Below are 10336 nucleotides of genomic sequence, written 5' to 3' on the forward strand. Positions count from 1 at the left end.
CTTAATGACCTTCTGTGTCTTTTTCATCTCTACCTTGTGTAGCTTTTTTCCATGGCTCAATCTCAGAACTCTTTATGCCAATGCCTGAAATCATTTTGCAAAGTGATTATCATTTAGTCAGGCATGCCACTGGAGTCAATGTGACCCCTCAGGTAGGAAAGATAAGATTTCCAAATAAAGTTATTTTAACTGTTACTGAATAAGAAATTAAAATCCAATGGATGTTCAACCTGCCAAGGATTTCAGGCCTTGGGCTATGAAAGAGTTTCATTTAGTAGGCCTTTAGAAGGGATAAAAATCTTCACTAACCCCACCTTTTGTAAATAAAGGCCTCTTGTATTCTTTTGACATTTTTATGGGATTCTTAATAGCAGTTTTGGATTTAAATTTGACAAATTAATAATGAGGTTTGGATTTAAATTTGACAAATTAATGATGAGATTTAATCGGACAAGAAGGGGAAAATCAGATTAAACCAAAATAAGCAGCATTCATAACACATGTAGGCTTTTCTATTTTCTAAGGATGAATTGCAATGAAGGTATAAAATTCAAGATTCAAGAGCAGGATTCAGATGACTCCTGCATCTGGCCTAAAATGGGTATGTTTAAGTTGAAGATTTTTGATATTGCTCACATTCAAACACTCTTCTAAGAGTGAAAATAGCTCTAGGACTCATTTTTCTCTTAGTGTCTAAAAGCCTCACTGTCTAAAAGACCAGACCATGCAGTAACACCTCCTCCCTTCCTGTCCTCTGGGAGTCCACATGGTAAGTGGATCCTATAGGACCTCCTGGTTTTCTTGCAGAGCAATCTACCTTTGGTACATGTGATTATAGGGTATCTAATCCCTCACAAAGCATGGTCACAGAGAATAGCTTTACCCTCAGCTGCTTAGGGGTTAAACTGTTTGCTCAGGATGTGTAAGACCCATAGGTCAATCCTTTGCCTGGAGGAGGTGATTAGTGGGAAATAAGGAGAGACAAATCCAGAGGAAAACTGGTTCCATTATTTTTAGACAGAAGAAATGCCAAACACATGAGCATTCCTACAGAATGCTATCCCTAGGTATCCCTCTCTTAGTGAGTCTTCAGACACGTGAAAAAAAATCACATCCACAGTGCTTTTCTGAAAATACACTTATGACCCTATGGATAAAAGCCAGTTTAATTATGGGTCTTAGCATTTTGGTTGCTTGACAACATGTTGAGATCTGAGGGCTGTGATTTTCTTATTATCCACTCACAGCCATCTTCCACAAGGTAAATGCATATTGCTGTAGCTTCTTCAAATTTTATCAAACCACATGCCATGTAATGTCTTTCAAATTAAGTTCTACAGTTACTAACACCATTTTATTAATTTTTTTTCTAATAGCAATGACTGCTTCCCAATTGAGTAAGTTATTATGAATAGACACATTGCTAATGTATCTGTGCTTTTAATATTGAGACGCGTCCAAGCATCAAAGTGAAGTGTGTTATTTTAGAATTTTAATTGTTCCAGCATACTGGCACATCTAATAGGTGCATGTTCTTCCTTAATTAAAGACAACTCTTCAAGATCAGTACACTGTGCCTCGCCGATCCATGATTGCCTCAGCTAACTCCCAGTCAGCCAGTAAAGTTTATAGAAATCCTGCTAAAAACTGAAGACTGAAAAAAATTCTTTCTCTTCAAACAAGAATGATTTCCCTTGGCAAGATACAGAGATGAATCACTGCCAACACTTTCCTTTAAGAGCTGCGTTAATAAAATTGGGCCAGATAATACTCCTTATTTCTGAAACATCTTTTTCTTAGGCAGCCTCATATTTCACACAGGTCTGTGGTAGGTAGCCTGACAGCAATCAAACACAAGTCTAGAGAGAGGAATGAATTTCTCCCTCCATGCTTACAAAATGGATACTTTAGTAAATGGATGTTTCCTAAACTAGATTTGCAGAGCTCTTTTATTTTTGAAGATAGGTAACATTTTTTTCTCCAGACAGCAGTTTGGACATTGTAATCAAGTCACGTATGCCTTAATATTTGTGTAACTGCAATCATTGTGCAAACTTAATAGAAGTCAAATGCATTTCTGGCAATTCTACAGAGCTCAAAATTTAGAGTCAAGTCATGGCAGCCTTTTTTGTGACGTACAGCTGTACAGCCACATTTATGAAGGTATCTAGATACCTCGCCTGGGTGATGGAAAAGCTTTAGTCCAGCTTCACAGATGGGAAGCAAAGGCACCACTGTAAGAACACTTGACTTTCTTTCTATATATATTGGAATGTTTCTATTGAATGTTAAGAAGTGAGCAGACAAATCTGTAAAACTAGTTCCTGAAATGAGAATAATATAATGAGACTTCATTATATGTCATATTATATGGTTTCTACTGTGAACTGTAATTTCTAAAATTGATATTAGCTTCACTGACTTTTTCCTAGTAGACATTTGATCTTTCTAGAATGTGCTCCTTTCTCCTCTAGTGGCAACCATTGTTCTTTACTGAAAAAACTAATTTTATTTGTTCTCTTTTTGTAATACAGTGTTCATTGATCACTTTATCATTCTTCTGCATTGCTTTCAACGAGCCCCGCAGACGGTTAAATACGTTCTATGTAGACAGTTGAAACTGTGATTTTGTGAAAGTCAGGAATAAATTGTAGTTCAGCTTGTAGGCTGTGTAAAGCAATTCAGAGCCCTGCTACCCCCCTTTGTTCTGCCTTGAATCACGCTGTTGTTCCAGTTCGTGCGCGTGTGTTGATCAGGCTCCCAACCGCGAGCTCGTTTTATTGCTGCACAAACAGGGATTAGCGCTGCCGCACTCCTTTTCACTCGTGCCCTGGGTTTCAGCACTCTTCTCAAAGGTGAAAGGTTAGTGGAGTAATTCAGTGGGCCACTTCACCTGTCTCTGCCCCCAAAGAATTGCTTAGTCTGTGCATTATTATTAATGATAGCAAAAGAGAGCAACACTGCTGCTCTAAGATCACTGAAGGATGCTGTGATGCATTTCACATATCTCATTTTCTACACCAAGACTCACAGTATCCTTGACATGATCTTCTAGGAGTTCACTGAGTTTGAAACAGGTGATATGTGGCTAACTATGAAAACTTCCCAAGGCAAAGTGACACAATAAATAAAATTACTCACAAACAATTCATCTTCTCTTAATCCCTTCCTCTTGGAGTACTAAATTGTTCTGTGACATATTTGGTATAGCATGTCTCACACTGCCTTTGCGGTTTTCACTGACTGGTCTTTTTATAACAGTAAGCTGGATACCACTGAAAACACTGTAAGAAAGTATAATTACATATTAAATAATCTTTAAATTCAGGGTGGTTTTGGTGTGAATTAAACTGTCACCATTTGCTGTTAAGAAAACTGGTGTTTCGGTGAAGTGATAGTTTCTGTGCTTGTGCCAGTCCTAAATTTAATTTTTTTGGGGGGGGGGTTTTTGGTTTTTTTTTTTGTTTTGTTTTGGGTGGGTTTTTTTGGGGTTTTTTTTTTTGTTGGTTTTTTTGTTTGTTTGGTTGGTTGGTTGGTTGGTTTTTTTGTTTCCCTTTTGGGTCTTAAAGATTGGTACAATATTAAAACCAACAAAAATTGGACGCAGAAGTCTTGGCTTTCACTGCAAACCAATATAGGAATATATTCTGTCCTGCACTGCTATTTGCAGTGAAAGCACCAAACAAAATGTAGCTACTGAAAATATGCACTTTTATTCTGGGGAGGTTTGGTTTTGGGGTAACCAATCTTGCCTGTACTGCTGTACAAAGATAACTCCAATGCAGGTATCCTGTAGATAACATAGAGAGCACATTGACTTTTCTTTAAAAACAGAGATCAAGCACTCCACATTTTTTTTGATTGAAAAATAAATACAGCATAATATCTGGTAAGAGAGGCTGTCCTAAAAGAAACAAACAAAAAAAAGTAGTATTCCCTAAACCAAAAACTCTTCTAACTGTGTGACTGAAGTTAAAATAACTGGAAAATTACTTGTTTCATGTCACACATCCTGTCCAAAGAATAGGAAATGTTTAATTTTTGCTGACTGCTGTTTCAGTACAGGTAGATCTGTAGAGCCTCTCAACAGGGTGCTCTCACAGCAATGAGCATGGAGTCATTTAGTTCGGGAGAAGAAATAAGACCTTTCAAATTGCATTTAAGCTTTGGAAATTCTTCCACTTTTAATTCTGTACTTCAGCTGGAGCCCAACTCTTTACAGCCTGATACAGAGCTGAATCCAAACCTGGACCAAGAAAAAAAAGTAGATTCTAAATATTTGGCAGAAGAAACTGTGAGATTTTTATAGTGCTGTGGTGTTTTTTAGGTTTTAAGGTACTCCAGCAATCTTCTGAGAACCCACTTGTGGTGATGTAATAACTGGCTCCATCAGCTGTTCTCTATTAAAACTGCAAAATACTGCAATGGAAATAAAATTCTACTTTATAAAAGCTCATAAAAATATATAAAATGCATACAAACACCATAATGTACGTTTAAAGTCTAAATGTGTGTCTCTTTAACCATGTTGGCATTACCAATTGGAATTTCATTGCATATTGTGTGGTTGATAGGGAAGGCACACTGAAATCAAGCTGTTAAACACACCATCTCCGTTTTTTATTTCACTAGAGTATGTTTGCTGTATTTTTAAAAGAGCATTGCAAAGCCCAGGAGATGAATTCTGCTCTGAAATTGCTATTTGCTGACATAGAAATAGCTGTAAAAATACAAGCTGAGAAAAATACAGTGTAGCAATATATTTTCATTTATTTGGGGGGAAAGTAGTTTTTAAGGAAGAATTATAGTCTGCCTTCTGAATGATAAAGCAGTTTAACTAGCATTAAACACAGCTGAAATTTTGTAATGACCCAACCTCAGCTCATCCAAATCCCCAATAGCATTAACTCCCTAGAATTGAAGTGTAAATTTGATTAGCCTTACAATAGACATGAGACACAAATGTTCTTCCTTATACAGTCATATTCAGTGGCTGCAAAAGAAGATGACAAGGTATTGTGGAGCAGTGCATCCAACCTTTTTAAGCTAGGGACAAGCTCCAGCTCACCCAGCTTTCAAAATCACATAAATACAGGGCAATTTCATGAATTCTAATATAACATGAGGATTACATATGGTGAGGTGAGGAGGGATTTAGCAGCTGCAGTCTTCCTGTAAATCATCCAGAAGATTTTTTTCATAGTCTAGTTCTTTAGATTGACGTTTTCCTTAGATTGCTGAACCATAGCTTCTGTCCTTGCCTATATAATATGGTGCCTTTTATATATATTTTCATTGCTCATGCACTGTCCTCTGATGTGAAATTTGATCCTGTAATTCCTGGTGGAGTAATATTTTGCATGGAGTTAGTCAGAGTACAGGATAAAAAATTTCCTTCACACAAGTTAAAGCTTATGGAGGCATCTTAGGGTGGGGTTTTAGAAGGAACAGTAAATTACAAGGCCTAAAGATTTCTGGGTCCACGGAGCTGGAGCAGCTCCTCCAGGCTGGCACAGCCACCAGCACCCCAAAGGCTGGGAAGCCCATTCCTGCCCACAGGACAGGGAAGGAGCTGTGCACAGAGGGTGCCATCCGGCTCTCAAGCCAGCCGCCACACATCTGGTGATCTCCTGCCAGGCCATGAGTTGCATAGATATGCTTTTTTGTTAATTGATTGTGGGTTTATTTTAATGTCTTTCACAAGATTTTTTCAGCAGCACATTCCTGGCATAGCTTTATACTCCTATCCCCTGGTAATTGTTGTCATTTGGACACAGTCCTGTTTAGAGTAAAATTCTGAAATCAACCCTGATTCATTGATGAATCATGCTACTTCTTTAAGGAAAGAAAACATTAAAAATTAGACTAGTTATAGAAACAAACAAAACAGCTGACTAGTTATAGAAACAAATTTCTAGCATCAAGATTAAAACCACAGATATATACAAATGGAAAATAAGAAAGCTTTCTGGTAGTCGGAAGTGGAAACAAAAGAAAAATGTTGTTATGAATTTTGAGATCAAATTTTCCTTTTCATCTCTTAATTAGATAGTTTATGCAGTGGTTGTTTTATAAATACATATTTGGCCCTACTAATGGATATTTCACAATAACCCTTAAGCAGTGCAGCCCAGCTGAGCACCAGGTGGTGCTCAGCCATGTGCTTCATAGCATAGGGGGGTAAATGGGGACCATTGTTTCTTCCTCATACTTGGTATTTTGTAGGATTTCTTCCGCATACTTGATATTTTGTAAGACTTGGGCACTATAGCAAAGGCTTGTGCATGTTGGGAGTTACATCTTTTAATTGTTTTAATTAAGATGCATCAATTTATCTTGTAATCTCTGTGTTACGCCCGTCACGGCGAATTACGCAGCAGTGGTGACTCGTGACTCATGAGGTGTTGAGAGATGTGTGTCCTTGGACCTGCTGGCTGGAGCTGCCCACACAGCTGCAGGGAGAGACCAATGGCATTTCTGGAGCTCACACCCTCTCTTTACATCCTGTGGCACAAATGCTGCTTCAAATTGGCCGCTGCGCCCCTGCTTGGGTGGCTCTGGTCTGAAGTTTACATTTCCCTCCTTGCCAGCTGTCCTGGCTTCCCAAACAAAGCAGTTGTGCCTCCTGATGGCTTTATGGCTTCACAGCAACTGCTAAAATAAGCCAGTTCTTCAAGCACCTATTAAAGTGCCCTTTTTAAAGTCCTCATACATATTTACGTGTGAAAAACCTCCAGACCCTCTGACAGAGATGTGAAATAGCTGAGCATCGCTGTCAATAACTATTTTTCTATTCCTGAAATAAATTCCTTGCTCTCAAATGAGCAAGTGGCTTTCCCAAACTGTGGGTTTGGTTTTTTATTCAATATTGTTATAACCAACAAAACACACAGCCAAACTGAAAAAAAATCAATGTCATTGCTGTAATTACTGAAAGTACCTTTTAGTAGTGTTCGCTTTGCAGCTGGCTGTGGGTGCAGCTGGTCCTGCTCATGGTACAGGAAGCAAGGACATCTCTTTGCTTCCACAGTCCTGCTTCATACAGGCAGACACCACTGAAGGGAGGCACTGGCTTGGGGGAAGCACCTGAGATGATTGATAGTTGATTCTCAGGTCACTCAGAAGGAATTTACACACCTAAAACCAAAGCTTTGTAGACGTCAGACATCTGACAGGCCACCACCTCCACTCTTTCAGCTGCCAAACAAAACACTGCAGAGACAAAGGCTTGAACACATGGATAAATAAACAGCCCGGTTCTTTACATTACTGGACTTGAACAGATTTCCACACCTTACCAAGAACACCTCTCACTAATTCTCTCACCCCAAAGGAAAGGAGACACCGTCCCATGCTGGGAAGAGGCTGGGGGAAGAGCCTGTACCTTCCAAAGCCTTTTAAAGATGTATGGTTTTGAAATACTTTCTTGCTCCTAAAAGGAGATATAGATGAAACCCCACACTAGGAAACCAAACATTCTAATTATCATCGAGGTTTGGGGATGATGATGTGATCCTCAGTAGCCTTGCAGTATATCAAGGAAATCAATTTTTCTCAATGTGAAATTCATGCTTTTGCAGAAACATTCATCCTGCACATGTAAAAACTTCCAAATTTGAACTAGATAAACCTTTACTACAGCGCCTCACTTTCACTGACTCATACAAGGCTTTATAAAGTTCTCAGAGGCATGACTTTAAATACACACTAAACCTCAATAAGAACTTGCTGCATTCCAGATGGTAATGCTGTGATATTCTTGCAACCCTTCCCAGCCAGATGCCTCAGAGGCCAAACCCCACCTTCCCCTACAAGCATGAAAACCAGGATATGCTTCAAATTTTGCTTTAAAGATTCCTTTCAAGTTCAACCTTTAGTCTCCATTTCTCCACGAGTCTGTGCAAGTGTTTCTTTGCACAGGGGCCTTGTGTCCAAGGAGGATGTGGGAATTTGTAGCAGTGGTCTCACGCTCATCCCCAAGCTGCCGTTACACTATGACAAGGTTTCCCTGTTGCTATTTAGGGAAATCTTTTGCAAAGAGAAATGTTGCCCTTTCCTATTGCTCAGGTTCCCTATTTAACCTGCAGTGCTTCCCAAACCTCATTCCAGCCACAAATAACTTTTTGCTACTTCAGAGCCTGTAGACTGCTGACCTCCTGTTTGCACATGACAAAATCCCTCAGGTAATCCCCTATACAGTTTCTCTTCCTGGCTGTGGAGTTAAAGGTGATATACTTTCCAGTCTACAACTTTTAAATTTTATCTTAGATCAGATACACTTCTTTTACACACATGCATGTAAAAATAACCAAGTCCAGGCCTCAGTGACCTCCTCTGGATATATTAAGATATTAAATGTAAGGACATGCAGTAAGTGTTTGCAGGACTGAGACTACAGGGACTTAGTACATTGCAGTCACAGTGATAACTTATCTTGCTAGTTTAGAAGGTACAAACTTAACATTCAAATCACAGGCTCTTCCTGAAAGTGCAGGTTATGCATGGAAGGTGAAAGAATTTTTTTTTAGTAGATATTACTCACTAGGATTCACTGATTACTCACTATTACTCACTAATATTCAGTGAGATTGGCGGTCAGCCAATCAAGCAATTTTTGGCTAAGCCAATGTGTTTCCCCTATCACAAGCTCTTATTATCAACAACCAAACAAAAAAGGCCAGATTTACTCTGCTTGACAGAAGGCCTGACATCTTGTTCCGGGAATTTCCGTGGTTAACAGTGCAAGCACCACACTCAGATTACAACTGTACCAAGAAAGCTGATGCTCAGATTGTTCAGTGGCACCATCTTCAGACAGCAGCAAAGCTGATTAATACCTGGCTTTCACAAGAAGTCATCTTCATCTGTCCTAAGTCAGGGAAAAGTGTGGTATCAGTGCCTCTGGACATGCATGGTACAATCTCAGAACATTTACTGTTGCAGCAGAAATATCAAGAGCATGTGTTCCCCTCAAAAAAAGGGGGAAAATATAAATTTTGTCTGCTTTAAATGAGAAAAAGTGTTGTCTGAAAAAGAAAAACGTTGATGAAATACAGTCATTTGTGAGAATGTCTTGTCTTGGGTTGTTTTATTTAGGGGACTGGTTGGTTTTGATTAATTATTTGTGAAGTAATTCATAGAACCAGACCATATCATGCAGCATTCTGGGCATAGGAATGCTCAGAAAGAGTCCATAAATTAAATTTAAAAATCCCATTATTTGGAATTAACTTCTGTTGCTTTGAAAATAGTACTTGCTGCCCTAATTCCTTACATTTCTTTATTCTTAGAAACTAAAAATATTTTAAAGAAAAGAAAGCAGCATTCAACCTGATAATAGAATTAGAGCTCATCCTCTTCTTAGGTGAGATTATGAATAGTTGTGGGAGTTCTAATACCATAAATAAATTACATCACCTGAAGGTGAGTTTTAGCTCAAAATAAAATTATCAGAACTTCTTTTTGTGAGGTAGAACTTTAGAAAATTGTTTCAGTTATATGCTTACGAGACATGTCTAGGTGATTGCCATCCATCTCACCTTCATCTCCTTCCTTCCCTGCTTTGAAAACAAGGCTGGTATATGTGGGCACCTTGTTAGACCTAAGAGAACTGAAGGAATGTGGATCTAAAAAGGGGCTGACGTGCATTTCACGGTTTGTGTTTCCTTTTCAGCTGACCCCCTGGTTGGAAGCATTGCCACTCAGTACATGACTAACAGAGCAGAGCACGACAGAATGGCCAGACAGTGGACCAAGCGATACGCCACATAGGAACCTCCTCTAGGATTTGCTGGACCTGTGCAAGCACATTCACTAAGTGCATCAATAGCCCTTCCCTTCATTCTTATTTTTTATTAAATCTTGAACCATTTTGTGACAAAAGGTTGTCCTTACTTCCTTCTTTTTTTTTTTGTTTAATTTTTGATTTATTTTTATTTTTATTTGTTCTGGGTTTTTTTGTTCTGTTAACTTGAAAGTTGTTTCCCTCAAATGTAGACAGGGAATTTTGGTTATCAGTGCAAAGAATGTTGGATCTGTAATAGTATAGAGCTTTATCAGAAAGCTTTGTATTAATGTGTGGGGTTGTTTTTTTTTTTTTTTTTTTTTTTTTTTTTTTTTTTCTTTCATGTGGTTTTGGGGAAAACAAACAAATTCAGAATTATATCTCATTTCTACTTAAATGTAGTGTTTAGGGTTATTTTTTTGTACTGAAGTCTTTAATGGTGGGTGCATGCTACTGGGAACAAGTTTTGTATAAAAGCTTAAAATCAAGAATCACTGTGCATTACTAAGACTGTGTTTATCACTAGCCTTCTGTTTCCCACACAAAAGGCTA

At 38.5% G+C, this 10336-nt stretch overlaps 1 protein-coding gene across 1 annotated transcript in view; it reads left to right on the forward strand.

Moving 5' to 3' along the window:
- LOC102035395 (ubiquitin-conjugating enzyme E2 E2) overlaps window positions 1–10096 on the forward strand; it is a 196121-nt gene extending 186025 nt beyond the window's left edge. The window contains exon 5 of the mRNA XM_005423368.2: window positions 9674–10096. Coding sequence (XP_005423425.1) covers window positions 9674–9771 — 98 coding nt within the window. The 3' untranslated portion in view covers window positions 9772–10096. The remainder of the gene's footprint in view (window positions 1–9673) is intronic.
- The last annotated feature ends 240 nt before the right edge of the window (window positions 10097–10336 follow it).

This window comes from Geospiza fortis, unplaced genomic scaffold, assembly GCF_000277835.1.
Source record: "Geospiza fortis unplaced genomic scaffold, GeoFor_1.0 scaffold231, whole genome shotgun sequence".
In the NCBI taxonomy this organism is placed as follows: domain Eukaryota; kingdom Metazoa; phylum Chordata; class Aves; order Passeriformes; family Thraupidae; genus Geospiza; species Geospiza fortis.